The 24076-nt window shown below is 47.3% G+C and overlaps 1 protein-coding gene across 2 annotated transcripts; it reads left to right on the plus strand.

Annotated features, from left to right (window-relative positions):
* The first annotated feature begins 10104 nt into the window (after positions 1-10104).
* On the plus strand, positions 10105-22300 carry LOC106574999 (translationally-controlled tumor protein homolog). 2 transcript variants are annotated; one of them, XM_045699601.1, is made up of 7 exons: positions 10105-10346; positions 10799-10872; positions 11121-11308; positions 13787-13892; positions 14982-15098; positions 21646-21691; positions 21751-22300. In XM_045699601.1, exons 1-6 carry the CDS (start codon positions 10319-10321, stop codon positions 21646-21648), a joined length of 516 nt encoding a protein of 171 aa, XP_045555557.1. In that variant the 5' UTR covers positions 10105-10318; the 3' UTR covers positions 21649-21691; positions 21751-22300. The 2 variants fall into 2 exon arrangements, with proteins under 2 accessions (XP_045555557.1, XP_045555556.1); XM_045699600.1 differs by having other exon boundaries at positions 21646-22300.
* Positions 22301-24076: the final 1776 nt, after the last annotated feature.

Below are 24076 nucleotides of genomic sequence, written 5' to 3' on the forward strand. Positions count from 1 at the left end.
GTGTTCTGCGTCCAAATGATGGGAGATGGGTAATATTGATCTCCAAACTAGATAATGCTTCTTTTATTATATTCAATGTGTTGGGATACAATTCTCACAACTCAAATAAGACTTTATTATTATTATTTTTTGCTGATAAGCTTACTGAGCTGCAAAACAAGTATAGAAATGCATGGCTTATAATACCTGGAGACTTCAATGAAACACCTGATAACTCTTTAGATTAGATTTCCAACTAAAATAGCTCAGAGATCTTCGAATAGTGACATCGTAATCTCATTTTGCAGTAAATTTCGGTGTTCCTCAAGGTTCCGTTTTAGGACCACTATTGTTTTCACTATATATTTTACCTCTTGGGGATGTCATTCGAAAACATAATGTTACATTTCACTGCTATGCGGACGACACACAGCTGTACATTTCAATGAAACGGTGAAGCCCCAAAATTGCCCTCGCTAGAAGCCTGTGTTTCAGACATAAAGAAGTGGATGGCTGCAAACTTTCTACTTTTAAACTCGGACAAAACAGAGATGCTTGTTCTAGGTCCCAAGAAACAAAGAGATCTTCTATTGAATCTGACAATTAATCTGGATGGTTGTACAGTCGTCTCAAATAAAACTGTGAAGGACCTCGGCGTTACTCTGGACCCTGATCTCTCTTTTGAAGAACATATCAAGACTGTTTCAAGGACAGCTTTTTTCCATCTACATAACATTGCAAAAATCAGAAATTTTCTGTCCAAAAATGACGCAGAAAAATTAATCCATGCTTTTGTTACTTCTAGGCTGGACTACTGCAATGCTCTACTTTCCGGCTACCCGGATAAAGCACTAAATAAACTTCAGTTAGTGCTAAATACGGCTGCTAGAATCCTGACTAGAACCAAAAAATTTGATCATATTACTCCAGTGCTAGCCTCCCTACACTGGCTTCCTGTTAAGGCAAGGGCTGATTTCAAGGTTTTACTGCTAACCTACAAAGCATTACATGGGCTTGCTCCTACCTATCTTTCCGATTTGGTCCTGCCGTACATACCTACACGTACGCTACGGTCACAAGACGCAGGCCTCCTAATTGTCCCTAGAATTTCTAAGCAAACGGCTGGAGGTAGGGCTTTCTCCTATAGAGCTCCATTTTTATGGAATGGTCTGCCTACCAATGTGAGAGACGCAGACTCAGTCTCAACCTTTATGTCTTTACTGAAGACTTATCTCTTCAGTAGGTCCTATGATTAAGTATAGTCTGGCCCAGGAGTGTGAAGGTGAACGGAAAGGCTGGAGCAACGAACCGCCCTTGCTGTCTCTGCCTTGCCGGTTCCCCTCTTTCCACTGGGATTCTCTGCCTCTAACCCTTTTACAGGGGCTGAGTCACTGGCCTACTGGTGTTCTTCCATGCCGTCCATGGGAGGGGTGCGTCACTTGAGTGGGTTGAGTCACTGACGTGGTCTTCCTGTCTGGGTTGGCGCCCCCCTTGGGTTGTGCCATGGCGGAGATCGTTGTGGGCTATACTCGGCCTTGTCTTAGGACGGTAAGTTGGTGGTTGGAGACATCCCTCTAGTGGTGTGGGGGCTGTGCTTTGGCAAAGTGGGTGGGGTTATATCCTGCCTGTTTGGCCCTGTCCGGGGTATCATCGGATGGGGCCACAGTGTCTTCTGATCCCTCCTGTCTCAGCCTCCAGTATTTATGCTGCAGTAGTTTATGTGTCGGGGGCTAGGGTCAGTCTGTTACATCTGGAGTATTTCTCTTGTCTTATCCGGTGTCCTGTGTGAATTTAAATATGCTCTCTCTAATTCTCTCTTTCTCTCTTTCTGTCTTTCTCTCGGAGGACCTGAGCCCTAGGACCATGCCTCAGGACTACCTGGTATGATGACTCCTTGCTGTCCCCAGTCCACCTGGCCATGCTGCTGCTCCAGTTTCAACTGTTCTGCCTGCGGCTATGGAACCCTGACCTGTTCACCGGACGTGCTTGTTGCACCCTCGACAACTACTATGATTATTATTATTTGACCATGCTGGTCATTTATGAACATTTTAACATTTTAACATCTTGACTATGTTCTGTTATAATATCCACCCTGCACAGCCAGAAGAGGACTGGCCACCCCTCATAGCCTGGTTCCTCTCTAGGTTTCTTCCTAGGTTTTTGGCCTTTCTAGGGAGTTTTTCCTAGGGAGTTTTTCCTAGCCACCGTGCTTCTTTCACATGCTTTGTTTGCTGTTTGGGGTTTTAGGCTGGGTTTCTGTACAGCACTTTGAGAATATCAGCTGATGTACGAAGGGCTATATAAATAAATTTGATTTGATTTAAACTGACAGGAATCGATACATGGTGTTTCTTTAATACGACTGACAGTGGTTGATACAGTGAGGGGGAAAAAGTATTTGATCCCCTGCTGATTTTGTACGTTTGCCCACTGACAAAGAAATGATCAGTCTATAATTTTAATGGTAGGTTTATTTGAACAGTGAGAGACAGAATAACAACAACAAAAAAATCCTGAAAAACGCATGTCAAAAATGTTATAAAATTGATTTGCATTTTAATGAGGGAAATAAGTATTTGACCCCCTCTCAATCAGAAAGATTTCTGGGTCCCAGGTGTCTTTTATACAGGTAACGAGCTGAGATCAGGAGCACACTCTTAAAGGGAGTGCTCCTAATCTCAGCTTGTTACCTGTAAAAAAATAAATAAATACACCTGTCCACAGAAGCAATCAATCAATCAGATTCCAGAACTCAGTGGGCAAACGTACAAAATCAGCAGGGGATCAAATACTTTTTTCCCCTCACTGTACATGCCATTTCTTTAATATAAACTTAAAGGAAATACACTTGGTGTAATAGGTCAGTGACGGTCAGATCCAGAGTTGTTCTGTGTCTCATTTCTCCCCCACTTTTAATACTATGTACAAGAAGTAAGTCATAAACACACTGCTTTCACTGATCATAAAAATTATATTATTGACTGTTCTGACAAATCCAGTGGCATTTGAGGATCCTGGAAACCTCAATAATTCACTCCTAAATCATCCGGTCTTTTAACCAGAGCACAAAAGGGCTTAATCAGGGGCTTGTTTAATTAGAATGATTTAGAACCAAAGCCATGGGAAATATTTCAACTCTAGGTAAGATCTATTAGCCATTAAACAACAGTAAAAGGAACTAGATCAAATATACATTGATTTAGCTAAAGGGTCCTCTGCTACATCTGGGGCAAGATGGGTCGACGAGGGTGAGGAAAAAAACACAAGATAATGTTTTGCTCTTGAAGAAAATAAGAACTATATGGATGAAAATCAATTTCTGCCTTAAATATCGACGGTACCTTGTAAAGACCCCAAAGATCATCTCTAACTTTGTGTTAATCTTTCTATGAAAAATCTGTTTAAATCTACTTTTCAACGGATTGAATGTGAACATGTTTCATAAAATGTACATGGTCATGTTCCAATGATTTCTGATAAGTTCAAGTCCATATGTGAAGATGAGTTTTCTACATTAGAGACGAGAGATGCTCTTACATCTATGAATAAACACCTAGAACAGAGAGTCACACTGCAGTACATGGTTCAAATCCCGCCTGCATCACATCTGGTCGTGATTAGGAGTCCCGTAGGGCGGCGTACAATTGGCCCAGCGTCGTCCAGGTTTGGCTGTCTCTGTAAATAGGAGTTTGTTCTTAATAACTGACTTCCCAAGTTAAAAAAAATACATTTGATATAGAAGGGAATATACCCTGTAATACAATGTTTCTATAAACATATAACTTCCCAATACATTATAAAGGATCGTAATTACGTACGCAAAGCAATACCTTCAGGCGTTACTCAATTAATGAACTCTCATTCGTGTTTTGGAGACCATTTTCAAGATAGATGCACATTTTATGTTAGAAGGTTTCCCCCTGCTGGATAAGAAATGTAATAACACATTCTTAACAAGGGAACTTTTTTCCCTCCGAAGAGAAAGATCTCTCCGACAGGGAAATTCTTCTGGAACAAACGTATTACTGAAATCGAATGAAAGAACGCCCGGTTACTTCCTCACAAATGTTGTATATCAAATAAAGTAAAATAAATTCTCTTTATATACCCTTGTAATAACTTGTTTAAATATATGGACTTAGAGGATATAATTCTTTTTTTTTGTGATAAAGTGGAAACTATTGTACACATATATATATATATATATATATATATATATTTATATTTATATATATATTTTTTTTTAGAGAGAGAAAAAAAGTTATTACATTTTTAATTACATTAATAAGAGCCATGAATTTACAATGAAGGATGTAATATGTTCTTATTTAAATGAAAACAGAACTATTGAATTAGTGGTTCATGTCTTCATTCTCTCCGGTACATTTTACAGACACAAAAACAAGTGTTTGAAATCTGTCCCCCAAATGCAATATATTTTTTTTACTTGAAATCAAATATTTAATCAAATCTCTAGAAATCGTCAATAACAAAAAATATTATTCTTACAACTCTATCATAGGTTTAACCCCTGACCTTCTGACAACTCTATCATAGGTTTAACCCCTGACCTTCTGACAACTATCATAGGTTATTATTATCTGTAACCGGGGGAGACTAGATACAAAACTTGAGAACAGACAAACAGAAAACACTGGTATGACCTGACAAGACAAACTGGCAACAGACAAACAGAAAACACAGGTATAAATACACAGGGGATAATGGAGAAAACACAGGTATAAATACACAGGAGATCATGGAGAAAACAGAAAACACAGGTATAAATACACAGGGGATAATGGAGAAAACACAGGTATAAATACACAGGGGATAATGGAGAAAACACAGGTATAAATACACAGGAGATCATGGAGAAAACAGAAAACACAGGTATAAATACACAGGAGATCATGGAGAAAACAGAAAACACAGGTATAAATACACAGGGGATAATGGAGAAAACAGAAAACACAGGTATAAATACACAGGGGATAATGGATAGTGGAGAAAAGTGGGAGACACCAGGAGGGGGAGGTGGAGACAAGCACAAGACAGGTGAAACAGATCAGCGAGTGACAAAATACAGAGGTGAACTATCAATTCCCCGGATTCCTACCGCAAACTCTGAACCCTTTTCATCTGGATCATGGCAGCTACCTAACCGCAACCCGGGTTGACTACTGCTGGCTAACGTTTCCGTCCCGGAGAAAGCACCAACTAGCCTGGGGCTAGCCCATGCTAGACCCATCTCCTGGCTAGGGCTCCTGGGCTACTCCTGGCTAACGTTTCCGTCCCGGAGAAAGCACCAACTAGCCTGGGGCTAGCCCATGCTAGGCCCATCTCCTGGCTAGGGCTCCTGGGCTACTCCTGGCTAACGTTTCCGTCCCGGAGAAAGCACCAACTAGCCTGGGGCTAGCCCATGCTAGACCCATCTCCTGGCTAGGGCTCCTGGGCTACTCCTGGCTAACGTTTCCGTCCCGGAGAAAGCACCAACTAGCCTGGGGCTAGCCCATGCTAGACCCATCTCCCGGCTAGGGCTCCTGGGCTACTCCTGGCTAACGTTTCCGTCCCGGAGAAAGCACCAACTAGCCTGGAGCTAGCCCATGCTAGGCCCATCTCCTGGCTACGGCTCCTGGGCTACTCCTGGCTAACGTTTCCGTCCCGGAGAAAGCACCAACTAGCCTGGAGCTAGCCCATGCTAGACCCATCTCCTGGCTAGGGCTCCTGGGCTACTCCTGGCTAACGTTTCCGTCCCGGAGAAAGCACCAACTAGCCTGGGGCTAGCCCATGCTAGACCCATCTCCTGGCTAGGGCTCCTGGGCTACTCCTGGCTAACGTTTCCGTCCCGGAGAAAGCACCAACTAGCCTGGAGCTAGCCCATGCTAGGCCCATCTCCTGGCTAGGGCTCCTGGGCTACTCCTGGCTAACGTTTCCGTCCCGGAGAAAGCACCAACTAGCCTGGAGCTAGCCCATGCTAGTAGACCCATCTCCTGGCTAGGGCTCCTGGGCTACTCCTGGCTAACGTTTCCGTCCCGGAGAAAGCACCAACTAGCCTGGGGCTAGCCCATGCTAGACCCATCTCCTGGCTAGGGCTCCTGGGCTACTCCTGGCTAACGTTTCCATCCCGGAGAAAGCACCAACTAGCCTGGGGCTAGCCCATGCTAGACCCATCTCCTGGCTAGGGCTCCTGGGCTACTCCTGGCTAACGTTTCCGTCCCGGAGAAAGCACCAACTAGCCTGGGGCTAGCCCATGCTAGACCCATCTCCCGGCTAGGGCTCCTGGGCTACTCCTGAAGCCCCCTGCTCGGCTACAATATCCGGACCCCTTCTACTGGCGGTACGGGGCACGGAACCCCGCTGATCCTTCACGACTGGAATACCGACATAATCTGCCCTCAGGCCCCCTCAGGCCCATTCTGCCTTGTCCATTACTGTCCTGGTTAGTGATTACTGTCTTATTTCACTGTAGAGCCTCTAGCCCTGCTCAATATGCCTTAACCAACCATGTTGTTCCACCTCCTACATATGCGATGACATCACCTGGTTTAAATGTCTCTAGAGGCTATATCTCTCTCACCACTAGGTTTACCTCCAATGTACTCACATCCTACCATACCTTTGTCTGTACATTATGCCTTGAATCTATGCTATCATGCCTAGAAACCTGCTCCCTTTACTCTCTGTTCCGAACGTGCTAGACGGCCAGTTCTTATAGCCTTTAGCCGTACCCTTATCCTACTTCTCCTCTGTTCCTCTGGAGATGTAGAGGTTAATCCAGGTCCTGCAGTGCCTAGCTCCACTACCCAGGTGCTCTCATTTGTTGACTTCTGTAACTGTAAAAGCCTTGTGATGCATGTTAACATCAGAAGCCTCCTCCCTAAATTTGCTTTATTCACTGCTTTAGCACACTCTGCCAACCCTGATGTCCTAGCCGTGTCTGTATCCTGGCTTAGGAAGTCCACCAAAAACTCTGAAATCTCCATCCCTAACTACAACATTTTCCACCAAGATAGAACTGCCAAAGGGGGCGGTGTTGTAATCTACTGCAGAGATAGCCTACAGAGTTCTGTCATACTATCCAGGTCTGTGCCCAAACAATTCGAGCTTCTACTTCTAAAAATTCACCTATCCAGAAACAAGTCTCACTGTTGCCGCCTGCGATAGACCACCCTCGGCCCCCAGCTGTGCTCTGGACACCATATGTGAACTGATTGCCCCCCATCTATCTTCTGAACTTGTGCTGCTAGGTGACCTAAACTGGGACATGCTTAACACCCCACCCATCCTACAATCTAAGCTTGATGCCGTCAATCTCACACAAATTATTAATGGACCCACCAGGTACAACCCCAAAGCCGTAAATACTGGCACCCTCATAGATATCATCCTCACCAACTCGCCCTCCAAATACACCTCTGCTGTTTTCAACCAAGATCTCAGCGATCACTGCTTCATTGCCTGCATCCGTAATGGGTCTGCGGTCAAACGACCTCCACTCATCACTGTCAAACGCTCCCTGAAACATTTCAGCGAACAGGCCTTTCTAATCGACCTGGACGGGGTATCCTGGAATGACATTGGCCTCATCCCATCAGTAGAGGATGACTGGTTGTTCTTTAAAAGTGCCATCCTCAACATCTTAAATAAGCATGCCCCATTCAAAAAATGTAGAACTAGGAATAGATATAGTCCTTGGTTCACTCCAGACCTGTCTTCCCTCGACCAGCACAAAAACATCCTGTGGCGTTCTGCATTAGCATGGAATAGCCCCCGTGATATGCAACTTTTCAGGGAAGTTAGGAACCAATATACACAGGCAGTTAGGAAAGCAAAGGCTAGCTTTTTCAAACATCAATTTGCATCCTGTAGTACAAACTCAAAAAAGTTCTGGGACAGTTCTGGTAAAGTTTCAGTCTGATGAGAGAAAATAAAAAAAATCCCTATTATCCTGTGGAGTAAATTATCCTATTATCCTGTGGCGTAAATTAATTAAATATCATTAATTTAAAATGTATCCGAATACATTTTTTCAGAAATAGTTTTACCAGCTCCGTGTACTCTCAAATTGGAAGAAAAAAATGGGGTTGCGACACTTTCCGGCATCACGACAAACCTGACTGGGAGACTACTACTACTACTACTACTGCAGGGTAGATTGTTCTACTGTATTATTGACTGTATGTTTTGTTTTACTCCATGTGTAACTCTGTGTTGTTGTATGTTGTCGAACTGCTTTGCTTTATCTTGACCAGGTCGCAGTTGCAAATGGAAACTTGTTCTCAACTAGCCTACCTGGTTAAATAAAGGACTTGTTCTCAACTTGCCTACCTGGTTAAATAAAGGACTTGTTCTCAACTAGCCTACCTGGTTAAATAAAGGACTTGTTCTCAACTTGCCTACCTGGTTAAATAAAGGTTAAATAAAAAAAAATATAAAAAGGGGTGGCCAACACAACCAGGGGTGGTTCGGGGGGGCAGTGCCCCTGTGACAACAATTTTGGACCCCCTTGTGGCCCCCCTAAATGTGGAGTATGATATAATTTATACATAACAAATTTTTGCTATCGTTCTTTTTTTACATCCGTTATTAGACAGTGGCAACGATGATGATTATGAACATGGTCTTTTGCCTGCTACGTCTAATGTAACTGGCCCCCTCTAACAGTACAACTGGCCCCAACTTGCCCCCCACCCAGTTGAAATAGTCTAGAACCACCACTGAACACAACCTCAGCCCGACGCTGCTTAATTTAGGGACAGACGTTCCGCTAACATACGACTATTTTACACCATTTTAAAGACAAGACTCTCGTTAATCTAACCACATTGTCCGATTTCAAAAAGGCTTTACAGCGAAAGCAAAACATTAGATTATGTCAGGAGAGTACCCTGCCAAAAATAATCAGACACCCATTTTTCAAGCTAGCATATAATGTCACATAAAACCAAAACCACAGCTAAATGCAGCACTAACCTTTGATGATCTTCATCAGATGACACTCCTAGGACATTATGTTATACAATACATGCATGTTTTGTTCAATCATGTTCATATTTATATCAAAAAACAGTTTTTTATATTAGCATGTGATCTTCAGAACTAGCATACCCACCGCAAACTTCCGGTGAATTTACTACATTACTCACGATAAACGTTCACAAAATACATAACAATTATTTAAAGAATTATAGATACAGAACTCCTTTATGCAATCGCGGTGTCAGATTTTAAAATAGCTTTTCGGCGAAAGCACATTTTGCAATATTCTGAGTAGATAGCTCGGCCACCACAGGCTAGCTAATTGACACCCACCAAGTTTGGTGCTCACTAAACTCAGATTTACTATTAGAAAAATTGGATTACCTTTGCTGTTCTTCGTCAGAATGCACTCCCAGGACCTCTACTTCAACAACAAATGCTGTTTTGGTTCCAGATAATCCATAGTTATATTCAAATAGCTCTGTTTTGTTCGTGCGTTCAGGTCACTATCCGAAGGGTGACGCGCAAGCGCATTTCGTGACAAAAAATGGAAAAATATTCCATTACCGTACTTCGAAGCATGTCAAACGCTGTTTAAAATACATTTTTATGCTATTTTTCTCGTAAAATAGCGATAATATTCCAACCGGGCGACGTTGTATTCATTCAAAGGCTGAAAGAAACAAATTGAGAATTCTCGTGAATGCGCATCTCCAGTGTCACTGTTCCCAGGCTGACCAGTAACAAAATCTCCTGCTGTTCTTCGCCCAGAGACTGCAGACACCTCATTCCACTTTCTGGCGGCTTCTGAGAGCCAATGGAAGCCTTAGAAAATGTCACGTTTTCGATAGAGATGCAACAGAAGGAAAACAAATTGTCAGACAGGGCACTTCCTGTATGGAATCTTCTCGGGTTTTGGCCTGCCATATGAGTTCTGTTATACTCACAGACACCATTCAAACAGTTTTAGAAACGTTAGAGTGTTTTCTATCCAAATCTACAAATTATATGCATATTCTAGTTTCTGGGCAGGAGTAGTAACCAGATTAAATCGGGTACGTATTTTATCCGGCCGTGAAAATACTGCCCCTATCCCAAACAGGTTAAAACCTGAGACAAAAAAAATAAATAAAAGTGCAGGCTGGAACGCACCCGGAGAAGCGGCAACCCGCGCAACACGTCCTGAAGGGGGCGACTGTGACCCGTATCTGCAGGCCCCGGTCCGGCGTGACGTCACCGCTGCCTATCTAAGTTGGCGAACCGCTGTTTTCTATCCTTTTCTTACGAGTCCTGAGACGGGTAGGGATCCAAAACCATCTTCCCTTGAACGTCACATTTTTACAATCCAACTAAAATGATCATCTACAAGGATATCATCACCGGTAAAACTAACGTTTATATTATCACTACTCTGTTGTTATTCTTTTAGAAATATAACCTTTTTGTTGCTCTGTATTTTGTAGTGTGTTTATTTGGGCCTACCGGAAGCTCCTCGGCCTTTTGTGCTAACGATGTGGTGGAAATGACTTTTTAAAACTTCGTCGTTGTCCCCAATGATATTATGTACCGTTTTAGATCAAATTTATATTTTCTATGTTCTGTATAACGGAGTAAACCAATATACTGTTACCGGAGAGTTAGCGTTTCGCTGCTAGTTAGCGAGGCCTACCGGCATTTGGCTAACTGGTTAGCATTAACAGGCTAACTAGGTAACAAGCGATACCAACTGACCTGTTTTCTGTTGGAAACAGCTGGTTTTTAGTTCAACTATTGTGTGAACTAGTAGGCTAGCTACCGTTACTCTACCTTTGTCTAATACATGATTATATTTCAGGAGATGAGCTGTTCACCGAGGTCTATAAAATCACGGAGGTCTGCGACGGTATGCTGTACGAGGTACAGGGAAAGGTACGTTTACCGTTTCAATACAGATATATCTTCCTTTTAGTTGTTAGCAACTTGGCTAGTTCATTCATTCATTTTTATTTCACTAACTTAAAATAAAAAAAATACAGGAAGGAGGGTTATGAAACATGTTTTGTCAATTTCGGCTCGGTAAACGGATCTGCTAGTTACCGGTGATGACGTGTTGATACCGTTTTAACGCTAGCCTGCTAGCCCGTTAGCCTGAACCAGACTCTCCCCTCCCTTGGCAGCTCACGTCCAGATCGGAGGACGTAGATGGGGCTTTGATCGGTGCCAACGCCTCTGCAGAGGGCGGAGATGAGGGCAGTGAAGCGTCCACAGTCAGTGGAGTTGACATTGTGCTCAACAGCAAACTGCAGGAGACCTCAGCCTACAACAAGAAGGCTTACCAGAGCTACATCAAGGGCTATATGAAGGCGTAAGTGTCTCTGGCATCTAATCCATAAAAATTATATATGTTTTTTACATTTAAAAAACAACAACATTTTCTTATTTACAATGACGGCCTATTGGGGAACTGCCTTGTTCAGGGGCAGAACGACACATTTTGTTTTTAACCTTGTCAACTCTGGGATTCGATCCAGCAACCTTTCAGTTACTGGCCCCAACGTCAGTAACAGGGCGAGAGTGATTATTTAAACGGCAAAAATAAGACTCAACTGTCAGTCCAATAAAATGCATGTAGACAGCCTGGGCAACTTCTCTCTGGTGACTCCCAGGGGTTTTTAGTAACTGTGATACTAGCTCTTTCTGCACGGCCTCCTAGGACGTCTCGGATTGAATATGGAAGGTGTTCCGTTATGGCTCTCAAATGGGTGTAAATACCCGTTAAACCACGGGGAGTCGATATGGATCAGTCTAGTCTGAATGGGTGTAAATACCCGTTAAACCACGTGGAGTCGATATGGATCAGGTCCAGTCTGAATGGGTGTAAATACCCGTTAAACCACGGGGAGTCGATATGGATCAGTCCAGTCTGAATGGGTGTAAATACCCGTTAAACCACCGGGAGTCGATATGGATCAGTCCAGTCTGAATGGTTGTAAATACCCGTTAAACCACGTGGAGTCGATATGGATCAGGTCCAGTCTGAATGGGTGTAAATACCCGTTAAACCACGGGGAGTCGATATGGATCAGGTCCAGTCTGAATGGGTGTAAATACCCGTTAAACCGCGGGGAGTCGATGTGGATCAGTCCAGTCTGAATGGGTGTAAATACCCGTTAAACCGCGGGGAGTCGATGTGGATCAGTCCAGTCTGAATGGGTGTAAATACCCGTTAAACCACGTGGAGTCGATATGGATCAGGTCCAGTCTGAATGGGTGTAAATACCCGTTAAACCACCGGGAGTCGATATGGATCAGTCCAGTCTGAATGGGTGTAAATACCCGTTAAACCACGGGGAGTCGATATGGATCAGTCCAGTCTGAATGGGTGTAAATACCCGTTAAACCGCGGGGAGTCGATATGGATCAGGTCCAGTCTGAATGGGTGTAAATACCCGTTAAACCACGGGGAGTCGATATGGATCAGGTCCAGTCTGAATGGGTGTAAATACCCGTTAAACCACGTGGAGTCGATATGGATCAGGTCCAGTCTGAATGGGTGTAAATACCCGTTAAACCACGTGGAGTCGATATGGATCAGGTCCAGTCTGAATGGGTGTAAATACCCGTTAAACCGCGTGGAGTCGATATGGATCAGGTCCAGTCTGAATGGGTGTAAATACCCGTTAAACCGCGGGGAGTCGATGTGGATCAGTCCAGTCTGAATGGGTGTAAATACCCGTTAAACCGCGGGGAGTCGATATGGATCAGTCCGGTCTGAATGGGTGTAAATACCCGTTAAACCGCGGGGAGTCGATATGGATCAGTCCGGTCTGAATGGGTGTAAATACCCGTTAAACCACGGGGAGTCGATATGGATCAGGTCCAGTCTGAATGGGTGTAAATACCCGTTAAACCGCGGGGAGTCGATGTGGATCAGTCCAGTCTGAATGGGTGTAAATACCCGTTAAACCGCGGGGAGTCGATATGGATCAGTCCAGTCTGAATGGGTGTAAATACCCGTTAAACCGCGGGGAGTCGATATGGATCAGTCCAGTCTGAATGGGTGTAAATACCCGTTAAAACCGCGGGGGAGTCGATATGGATCAGTCCAGTCTGAATGGGTGTAAATACCCGTTAAACCGCGGGGAGTCGATGTGGATCAGTCCGGTCTGAATGGGTGTAAATACCCGTTAAACCGCGGGGAGTCGATGTGGATCAGTCCAGTCTGAATGGGTGTAAATACCCGTTAAACCGCGGGGAGTCGATGTGGATCAGTCCAGTCTGAATGGGTGTAAATACCCGTTAAACCACGGGGAGTCGATATGGATCAGGTCCAGTCTGAATGGGTGTAAATACCCGTTAAACCGCGGGGAGTCGATGTGGATCAGTCCAGTCTGAATGGGTGTAAATACCCGTTAAACCGCGGGGAGTCGATATGGATCAGTCCAGTCTGAATGGGTGTAAATACCCGTTAAACCGCGGGGAGTCGATATGGATCAGGTCCAGTCTGAATGGGTGTAAATACCCGTTAAACCACGGGGAGTCGATGTGGATCAGTCCAGTCTGAATGGGTGTAAATACCCGTTAAACCGCGGGGAGTCGATATGGATCAGTCCAGTCTGAATGGGTGTAAATACCCGTTAAACCGCGGGGAGTCGATATGGATCGGTTCCAGGTCCAATCTCCCCTGTAACCGTTCCCCGGGTCGTTGCTGTCAATGAGAATGTGTTCTCAGTCAAGTCACCCGGTAAAATATGAGTATTGAAATGAACAAGTACACAAGCAGATTATCGGACAGCCCGATGGGGAATGTTGTGAATGTAACATTGTTGTCCCTCCCATCCAGAGTCAAGGCCAGACTAGAGGAGCAGGGCTCTAAGAGGGTCCAGGCGTTCATGGCTGGAGCTCCAGCAGCTGTCAAGATGATCCTGGGAAACCTCGATAAATACCAGGTGAGAGAAACACCCCCCCTACCGTACGGCCGGGTCCCAAATGGCTCCCTTTCCCCCCCTGTCTAAGGTCCATATTTAGTGCACTATATAGGGAAAATGAGGAGGCCATTTGGGATGTACCCAGCAGCCTGTGCTGTGTGAAAACGAACATGTATGTTATGAACACTCTCCAGTTTTTATATTGGCTGAATGAGGGTTGGTTAAAATGGCCACTGTCATCACTGTACGTTCCAATCTTAGGACACCTTTAGAGGCTGTGACCTATGAAACTAACATCTGTTTATTACCTGAGTACGTTTTCAAGTCACTGGCTTACACTTTGACCCTTTGGATATGGGGACTGTGTGTGTGTGTGTGTGTGTGTGTGTGTGTGTGTGTGTTAGAGGTTGACCGATTGGGTACATTGGTGCAACGACAGTGCTTTTTTCTTCTCGCAAATGCGCTTGTTAAATCAACACCCGTTTGTCGAAGTAGGCTGTGATTCGATGATAAATTAACAGGCACCGCATCGATTATATGCAACGCAGGACACATTAGATAAACTAGTAATATCATCAACCATGTGTAGTTAACTAGTGATTATGTTAAGATTGATAGTTTTTTTATAAGATAAGTTTAATACCAGCTAGCAACTTACCTTGGCTTCTTGCTGCCTTCGCATAACAGGTAGTCAGCCTGCCATGCAGGCTCCTCGTGGAGTGCAATGTAAGGCAGGTGGTTAGAGCGTTGGACTAGTAACCGGAAAGTTGCAAAAACAAATCCCTGAATCCCCCCTGAACAAGGCAGTTAACCCACCGTTCCTAGGCCATCATTGAAAATAACAATGTGTTCTTAATCTGACTTGCCCAGTTAAATAAAGGTGTAAAATAATAATAATAATCGGCAAATCGGTGTCCAAAAATACAGATTACCGATTGTTATGAAAACCTGAAATCGGCCCTAATTAATCGGCCATTCCGATTAATCGGTCGACCTCTAGTGTGTGGTTTGTTCCAAAAGAAGGCATCTCTTCTTCGTTTGTGTGACACTATGAATGAACAGTGTCTCCTTGTCTGTCCTGTTGAACACGTGACCTGCTCCTCCTTCCAGTTTTTCACCGGCGAGTCCATGAACTGTGACGGAGCCATCGGCCTGCTAGACTACCGCGAGGACGGAGTCACACCTTTCTTCGTTTTCTTCAAAGACGGCATCGAGATCGAGAAATACGTAAGTTACCGTGGCGACGGAGGACCGTCTGGGTTCTCTGTAGGGGGACGGAGGACCGTCTGGGTTCTCTGTAGGGGGACGGAGGACCGTCTGGGTTCTCTGTAGGGGGACGGAGGACCGTCTGGGTTCTCTGTAGGGGGACGGAGGACCGTCTGGGTTCTCTGTAGGGGACGGAGGACCGTCTGGGTTCTCTGTAGGGGACGGAGGACCGTCTGGGTTCTCTGTAGGGGGACGGAGGAGAGACTACTCCCTTAAAGCTAAGTGTAAAGGTAACGTTCACCCCCCCCCCCCCCATTAAAGCTCTGTGTTCCTGACCCAGTAATAGTGGATGTTCATGCCACTCCCTGTTCATTCGTCCCCTCTGACTGACGTGGCTGTTTCTGTGGGCGTCGTCATTTTAACTCCCAACCCCACTCACCAGGCAGGCAGAGACAGAGTGTTTTAGTGGAGGATATGTAACGGTACACAGAGTTCAGATAGAAATGGGTTGTGGGGATTTTATCTGGCGTGTTGAACCCAGGGATTTGTCTGTTCTAGTCAATTCTATTGATCAGAATGTTTTTTTATATTTTTTTATCACATTGTCCCAAATGGCACACAAGGGGTTAAAAGTAGTGCACTATATAGGGTTCTATAGGGCCCTGGTCTAAAGTAGTGCACTATATAGGGTTCTATAGGGCCCTGGTCTAAAGTAGTGCACTATAAAGGGAATAGGGTTCTATAGGGCCCTGGTCTAAAGTAGTGCACTATATAGGGAATAGGGTTCTATAGGGCCCTGGTCTAAAGTAGTGCTCTATATAGGGAATAGGGTTCTATAGGGCTCTGGTCTAAAGTAGTGCTCTATATAGGGAATAGGGTTCTATAGGGCTCTGGTCTAAAGTAGTGCTCTATATAGGGAATAGGGTTCTATAGGGCTCTGGTCTAAAGTAGTGCTCTATATAGGGAATAGGGTGCTATTTAAGATACCAGTCACCATGCTCTGAAAAGCCCATGCATTCATCTGATAGACCTGAGGTTCTCCACCGTGACTTCTGGGTTTGCAATTGGATGCTAAATGAAATATACCCATGACTTTCCCCGACTGCCTGACTGAGTGGCTGTTACGGATAGAGAAGAGGAACACATGAAGGTGTTTACCAGAGGTGATACTGTCCAGACAGAGGCAGGAGCAACACCTGCACGTTGATTAGGGGTTTAGTCCCAAAATGGCACCCCTATTCATTTTCTAGTTGACTACTTTTGGCTAGGGACCAATCAGACACACCTACGACCTCTGTCCATCTCCACGTGGGTAATAGTCTCTCCTCTATCCATCTCCACGTGGGCAATAGTCTCTCCTCTGTCCGTCTCCACGTGGGTAATAGTCTCTCCTCTATCCGTCTCCACGTGGGTAATGGTCTCTCCTCTATCCATCTCCACGTGGGTAATAGTCTCTCCTCTATCCATCTCCACGTGGGTAATAGTCTCTCTGTCCATCTCCACGTGGGTAATAGTCTCTCCTCTATCCATCTCCACGTGGGTAATGGTCTCCTTTATCCATCTCCACGTGGGTAATAGTCTCTCCTCTATCCATCTCCACGTGGGTAATAGTCTCTCCTCTATCCATCTCCACGTGGGTAATGGTCTCTCCTCTATCCATCTCCACGTGGGTAATAGTCTCTCCTCTATCCATCTCCACGTGGGTAATAGTCTCTCTGTCCATCTCCACGTGGGTAATGGTCTCTCCTCTATCCATCTCCACGTGGGTAATAGTCTCTCCTCTATCCGTCTCCACGTGGGTAATAATCTCTCCTCTGTCCATCGCCACGTGGGTAATAGTCTCTCCTCTGTCCATCTCCACGTGGGTAATAGTCTCTCCTCATGTCCATCTCCGCGTGGGTAATAGTCTCTCCTCATGTCCATCTCCGGGTGGGTAATAGTCTCTCCTCATGTCCATCTCCGCGTGGGTAATAGTCTCTCCTCATGTCCATCTCCGCGTGGGTAATAGTCTCTCCTCATGTCCATCTCCGCGTGGGTAATAATCTCTCCTGTCTCCTCTGTCCATCTCCACGTGGGTAATAGTGTCTCCTCTGTCCATCTCCACGTGGGTAATAGTCTCTCCTCTGTCTGTCTCCGCGTGGGTAATCGTCTCTCCTCATGTCCATCTCCGCGTGGGTAATAGTCTCTCCTCACGTCCATCTCCGAGTGGGTAATAGTCTCTCCTCACGTCCATCTCTGAGTGGGTAATAGTCTCTCCTCACGTCCATCTCTGAGTGGGTAATAGTCTCTCCTCACGTCCATCTCCGAGTGGGTAATAGTCTCTCCTCATGTCCATCTCCGCGTGGGTAATAGTCTCTCCTCATGTCCATCTCCGCGTGGGTAATAGTCTCTCCTCATGTCCATCTCCGCGTGGGTAATAGTCTCTCCTCATGTCCATCTCCGCGTGGGTAATAGTCTCTCCTCATGTCCATCTCCGCGTGGGTAATAGTCTCTCCTCATGTCCATCTCCGCGTGGGTAATAGTCTCTCCTCATGTCCATCTCCGCGTGGGTAATAGTCTCTCCTCTATCCATCTCCGCGTGGGTAATAATCTCTCCTGTCTCCTCTGTCCATCTCCACGTGGGTAATAGTGTCTCCTCTGTCCATCTCCACGTGGGTAATAGTCTCTCCTCTGTCTGTCTCCGCGTGGGTAATAGTCTCTCCTCTGTCTGTCTCCGCGTGGGTAATAGTATCTCCTCTGTCCATCTCCACGTGGGTAATAGTCTCTCCTCTGTCCATCTCCACGTGGGTAATAGTCTCTCCTCTGTCCATCTCCACGTGGGTAATAGTCTCTCCTCTGTCCATCTCCACGTGGGTAATGATCTCTCCTCTGTCTCTATCCATCTCCACGTGGGTAATAGTCTCTCCTCTATCCATCGCCACGTGGGTAATAGTCTCTCCTCATGTCCATCTCCGCGTGGGTAATAGTCTCTCCTCTATCCATCTCCGCGTGGGTAATAGTCTCTCCTCATGTCCATCTCCGCGTGGGTAATAGTCTCTCCTCTATCCATCTCCGCGTGGGTAATAATCTCTCCTGTCTCCTCTGTCCATCTCCACGTGGGTAATAGTGTCTCCTCTGTCCATCTCCACGTGGGTAATGATCTCTCCTCTATCCATCGCCACGTGGGTAATAGTCTCTCCTCTGTCCATCTCCACGTGGGTAATAGTCTCTCCTCATGTCCATCTCCACGTGGGTAATAGTCTCTCCTCATGTCCATCTCCGCGTGGGTAATAGTCTCTCCTCATGTCCATCTCCGGGTGGGTAATAGTCTCTCCTCACGTCCATCTCCGCGTGGGTAATACTCTCCTCATGTCCATCTCCGCGTGGGTAATAGTCTCTCCTCATGTCCATCTCCGCGTGGGTAATAGTCTCTCCTCTATCCATCTCCGCGTGGGTAATAATCTCTCCTGTCTCCTCTGTCCATCTCCACGTGGGTAATAGTGTCTCCTCTGTCCATCTCCACGTGGGTAATAGTCTCTCCTCTGTCTGTCTCCGCGTGGGTAATAGTCTCTCCTCACGTCCATCTCCGAGTGGGTAATAGTCTCTCCTCACGTCCATCTCCGAGTGGGTAATAGTCTCTCCTCACGTCCATCTCCGAGTGGGTAATAGTCTCTCCTCACGTCCATCTCCGCGTGGGTTATAGTCTCTCCTCATGTCCATCTCCGCGTGGGTAATAGTCTCTCCTCATGTCCATCTCCGCGTGGGTAATAGTCTCTCCTCATGTCCATCTCCGCGTGGGTAATAGTCTCTCCTCATGTCCATCTCCGCGTGGGTAATAGTCTCTCCTCTATCCATCTCCGCGTGGGTAATAATCTCTCCTGTCTCCTCTGTCCATCTCCACGTGGGTAATAGTGTCTCCTCTGTCCATCTCCACGTGGGTAATGATCTCTCCTCTATCCATCGCCACGTGGGTAATAGTCTCTCCTCTGTCCATCTCCACGTGGGTAATAGTCTCTCCTCATGTCCATCTCCACGTGGGTAATAGTCTCTCCTCATGTCCATCTCCGCGTGGGTAATAGTCTCTCCTCATGTCCATCTCCGGGTGGGTAATAGTCTCTCCTCACGTCCATCTCCGCGTGGGTAATACTCTCCTCATGTCCATCTCCGCGTGGGTAATAGTCTCTCCTCATGTCCATCTCCGCGTGGGTAATAGTCTCTCCTCTATCCATCTCCGCGTGGGTAATAATCTCTCCTGTCTCCTCTGTCCATCTCCACGTGGGTAATAGTGTCTCCTCTGTCCATCTCCACGTGGGTAATAGTCTCTCCTCTGTCTGTCTCCGCGTGGGTAATAGTCTCTCCTCACGTCCATCTCCGAGTGGGTAATAGTCTCTCCTCACGTCCATCTCCGAGTGGGTAATAGTCTCTCCTCACGTCCATCTCCGAGTGGGTAATAGTCTCTCCTCACGTCCATCTCCGAGTGGGTAATAGTCTCTCCTCATGTCCATCTCCGCGTGGGTAATAGTCTCTCCTCATGTCCATCTCCGCGTGGGTAATAGTCTCTCCTCATGTCCATCTCCGCGTGGGTAATAGTCTCTCCTCATGTCCATCTCCGCGTGGGTAATAGTCTCTCCTCATGTCCATCTCCGCGTGGGTAATAGTCTCTCCTCATGTCCATCTCCGCGTGGGTAATAGTCTCTCCTCTATCCATCTCCGCGTGGGTAATAATCTCTCCTGTCTCCTCTGTCCATCTCCACGTGGGTAATAGTGTCTCCTCTGTCCATCTCCACGTGGGTAATAGTCTCTCCTCTATCCGTCTCCACGTGGGTAATGATCTGTCTCTATCCATCTCCACGTGGGTAATAGTCTCTCCTCTATCCATCGCCACGTGGGTAATAGTCTCTCCTCATGTCCATCTCCGCGTGGGTAATAGTCTCTCCTCTATCCATCTCCGCGTGGGTAATAGTCTCTCCTCATGTCCATCTCCGCGTGGGTAATAGTCTCTCCTCTATCCATCTCCGCGTGGGTAATAATCTCTCCTGTCTCCTCTGTCCATCTCCACGTGGGTAATAGTGTCTCCTCTGTCCATCTCCACGTGGGTAATGATCTCTCCTCTATCCATCGCCACGTGGGTAATAGTCTCTCCTCTGTCCATCTCCACGTGGGTAATAGTCTCTCCTCATGTCCATCTCCACGTGGGTAATAGTCTCTCCTCATGTCCATCTCCGCGTGGGTAATAGTCTCTCCTCATGTCCATCTCCGGGTGGGTAATAGTCTCTCCTCACGTCCATCTCCGCGTGGGTAATACTCTCCTCATGTCCATCTCCGCGTGGGTAATAGTCTCTCCTCATGTCCATCTCCGCGTGGGTAATAGTCTCTCCTCTATCCATCTCCGCGTGGGTAATAATCTCTCCTGTCTCCTCTGTCCATCTCCACGTGGGTAATAGTGTCTCCTCTGTCCATCTCCACGTGGGTAATAGTGTCTCCTCTGTCCGTCTCGCGTGGGTAATAGTCTCTCCTCACGTCCATCTCCGAGTGGGTAATAGTCTCTCCTCACGTCCATCTCCGAGTGGGTAATAGTCTCTCCTCACGTCCATCTCCGCGTGGGTTATAGTCTCTCCTCATGTCCATCTCCGCGTGGGTAATAGTCTCTCCTCATGTCCATCTCCGCGTGGGTAATAGTCTCTCCTCATGTCCATCTCCGCGTGGGTAATAGTCTCTCCTCATGTCCATCTCCGCGTGGGTAATAGTCTCTCCTCATGTCCATCTCCCGCGTGGGTAATAGTCTCTCCTCATGTCCATCTCCGCGTGGGTAATAGTCTCTCCTCATGTCCATCTCCGCGTGGGTAATAGTCTCTCCTCATGTCCATCTCCGCGTGGGTAATAGTCTCTCCTCTATCCATCTCCGCGTGGGTAATAATCTCTCCTGTCTCCTCTGTCCATCTCCACGTGGGTAATAGTGTCTCCTCTGTCCATCTCCACGTGGGTAATAGTCTCTCCTCTGTCTGTCTCCGCGTGGGTAATCGTCTCTCCTCATGTCCATCTCCGCGTGGGTAATAGTCTCTCCTCACGTCCATCTCCGAGTGGGTAATAGTCTCTCCTCATGTCCATCTCCGCGTGGGTAATAGTCTCTCCTCATGTCCATCTCCGCGTGGGTAATAGTCTCTCCTCATGTCCATCTCCGCGTGGGTAATAGTCTCTCCTCATGTCCATCTCCGCGTGGGTAATAGTCTCTCCTCATGTCCATCTCCGCGTGGGTAATAGTCTCTCCTCTATCCATCTCCACGTGGGTAATAATCTCTCCTCTGTCCATCTCCACGTGGGTAATAGTCTCTCCTCTGTCTGTCTCCGCGTGGGTAATCGTCTCTCCTCTATCCATCTCCACGTGGGTAATAATCTCTCCTCTGTCTCTATCCATCTCCACGTGGGTAATAGTCTCTCCTCTATCCGTCTCCACGTGGGTAATAGTCTCTCCTCTGTCCATCTCCACGTGGGTAATAGTCTCTCCTCTATCCATCTCCACGTGGGTAATGATCTCTCCTCTGTCCATCTCCACGTGGGTAATAATCTCTCCTCTGTCTCCTCTGTGCAGTAAACCATCTGGACGTGGAACAGAAGTGCCTGGATCGGAGGGAGCGTGCCTGCTTGTTACCGTAGCGACCGCCGCCCCTGATCATGGACCAGACCGACCCAACCCTGCCTGCTTGTTACCGTAGCGACCGCCGCCCCTGATCATGGACAGACCGATCCTGCCTGCTTGTTACCGTAGCGACCGCCGCCCCTGATCATGGACAGACCGATCCTGCCTGCTTGTTACCGTAGCGACCACCGCCCCTGATCATGGACCAGACTGACCCAACCCTGCCTGCTTGTTACCGTAGCGACCGCCACCCCTGATCCTGCCTTTATTCCCTCCCAACAACCGGAACAGACTTGTCTTTCTTTAATAAAGTTTTATTTTTTGGCCCCAAACCTTCTCCTTCTCTTCGTCGTCGTCCCCCCCGCCACATCTGGCCTCCGACGGAGACGCCCCGCCCTGTTTCTAAACGGCTGGTCGTCGGTCAGGACCGCCCCTCCTCACCACCATGGATGGATGGATTGAACCGTGCCGGCTTGGCTGCTGTGTCCGCGGTGACTTCCGTCAGATGTCCAGCGACGTTAAGCTCCCACCTTGCTCTCTCACACAAATGTAAAGGACTCATTGACACTATGTTGTGAAATAAATGGGCCTATTGGCCGAAATACAACCATCCTCTGATACAGTACCTCCCCGTGTCTCTGTCTGCCTTCACTCTGATACAGTACCTCCCCGTGTCTCTGTCTGCCTTCACTCTGATACAGTACCTCCCCGTGTCTCTGTCTGCCTTCACTCTGATACAGTACCTCCCCGTGTCTCTGTCTGCCTTCACTCTGATACAGTACCTCCCGTGTCTCTGTCTGCCTTCACTCTGATACAGTACCTCCCCGTGTCTCTGTCTGCCTTCACTCTGATACAGAACCTCCCCGTGTCTCTGTCTGCCTTCACTCTGATACAGTACCTCCCCGTGTCTCTGTCTGCCTTCACTCTGATACAGTACCTCCCCGTGTCTCTGTCTGCCTTCACTCTGATACAGTACCTCCCCGTGTCTCTGTCTGCCTTCACTCTGATACAGTACCTCCCCGTGTCTCTGTCTGCCTTCACTCTGATACAGTACCTCCCCGTGTCTCTGTCTGCCTTCACTCTGATACAGTACCTCCCCGTGTCTCTGTCTGCCTTCACTCTGATACAGTACCTCCCCGTGTCTCTGTCTGCCTTCACTCTGATACAGTACCTCCCCGTGTCTCTGTCTGCCTTCACTCTGATACAGTACCTCCCCGTGTCTCTGTCTGCCTTCACTCTGATACAGTACCTCCCCGTGTCTCTGTCTGCCTTCACTCTGATACAGTACCTCCCCGTGTCTCTGGCGTCTGCCTTCACTCTGATACAGTACCTCCCCGTGTCTCTGGCGTCTGCCTTCACTCTGATACAGTACCTCCCCGTGTCTCTGTCTGCCTTCACTCTGATACAGTACCTCCCCGTGTCTCTGTCTGCCTTCACTCTGATACAGTACCTCCCCGTGTCTCTGTCTGCCTTCACTCTGATACAGTACCTCCCCGTGTCTCTGTCTGCCTTTACTCTGATACAGTACCTCCCCGTGTCTCTGTCTGCCTTCACTCTGATACAGAACCTCCCCGTGTCTCTGTCTGCCTTCACTCTGATACAGTACCTCCCCGTGTCTCTGTCTGCCTTCACTCTGATACAGTACCTCCCCGTGTCTCTGTCTGCCTTCACTCTGATACAGTACCTCCCCGTGTCTCTGTCTGCCTTCACTCTGATACAGTACCTCCCCGTGTCTCTGGCGTCTGCCTTCACTCTGATACAGTACCTCCCCGTGTCTCTGGCGTCTGCCTTCACTCTGATACAGTACCTCCCCGTGTCTCTGTCTGCCTTCACTCTGATACAGTACCTCCCCGTGTCTCTGGCGTCTGCCTTCACTCTGATACAGTACCTCCCCGTGTCTCTGGCGTCTGCCTTCACTCTGATACAGAACCTCCCCGTGTCTCTGTCTGCCTTCACTCTGATACAGTACCTCCCCGTGTCTCTGGCGTCTGCCTTCACTCTGATACAGTACCTCCCCGTGTCTCTGGCGTCTGCCTTCACTCTGATACAGTACCTCCCCGTGTCTCTGGCGTCTGCCTTCACTCTGATACAGTACCTCCCCGTGTCTCTGGCGTCTGCCTTCACTCTGATACAGTACCTCCCCGTGTCTCTGTCTGCCTTCACTCTGATACAGTACCTCCCCGTGTCTCTGGCGTCTGCCTTCACTCTGATACAGTACCTCCCCGTGTCTCTGGCGTCTGCCTTCACTCTGATACAGTACCTCCCCGTGTCTCTGGCGTCTGCCTTCACTCTGATACAGTACCTCCCCGTGTCTCTGGCGTCTGCCTTCACTCTGATACAGTACCTCCCCGTGTCTCTGGCGTCTGCCTTCACTCTGATACAG

The sequence above is a fragment of the Salmo salar genome, chromosome ssa17 (assembly GCF_905237065.1).
Source record: "Salmo salar chromosome ssa17, Ssal_v3.1, whole genome shotgun sequence".
Classification (NCBI taxonomy): Eukaryota; Metazoa; Chordata; class Actinopteri; order Salmoniformes; family Salmonidae; genus Salmo; species Salmo salar.

What these genes read in the sequence shown, in the direction of transcription:
- LOC106574999 (XM_045699600.1), top strand. Translation starts at nt 10,319, where the DNA reads ATGATCATCTACAAGGATATCATCACCG. An exon ending in CTACAAGGATATCATCACCG is followed by an intron (nt 10,347 to 10,798) that starts GTAAAACTAACG and finishes ATTATATTTCAG; the next exon opens with GAGATGAGCTGTTCACCGAG. An exon ending in ATCAAGGGCTATATGAAGGC is followed by an intron (nt 11,309 to 13,786) that starts GTAAGTGTCTCT and finishes CCTCCCATCCAG; the next exon opens with AGTCAAGGCCAGACTAGAGG.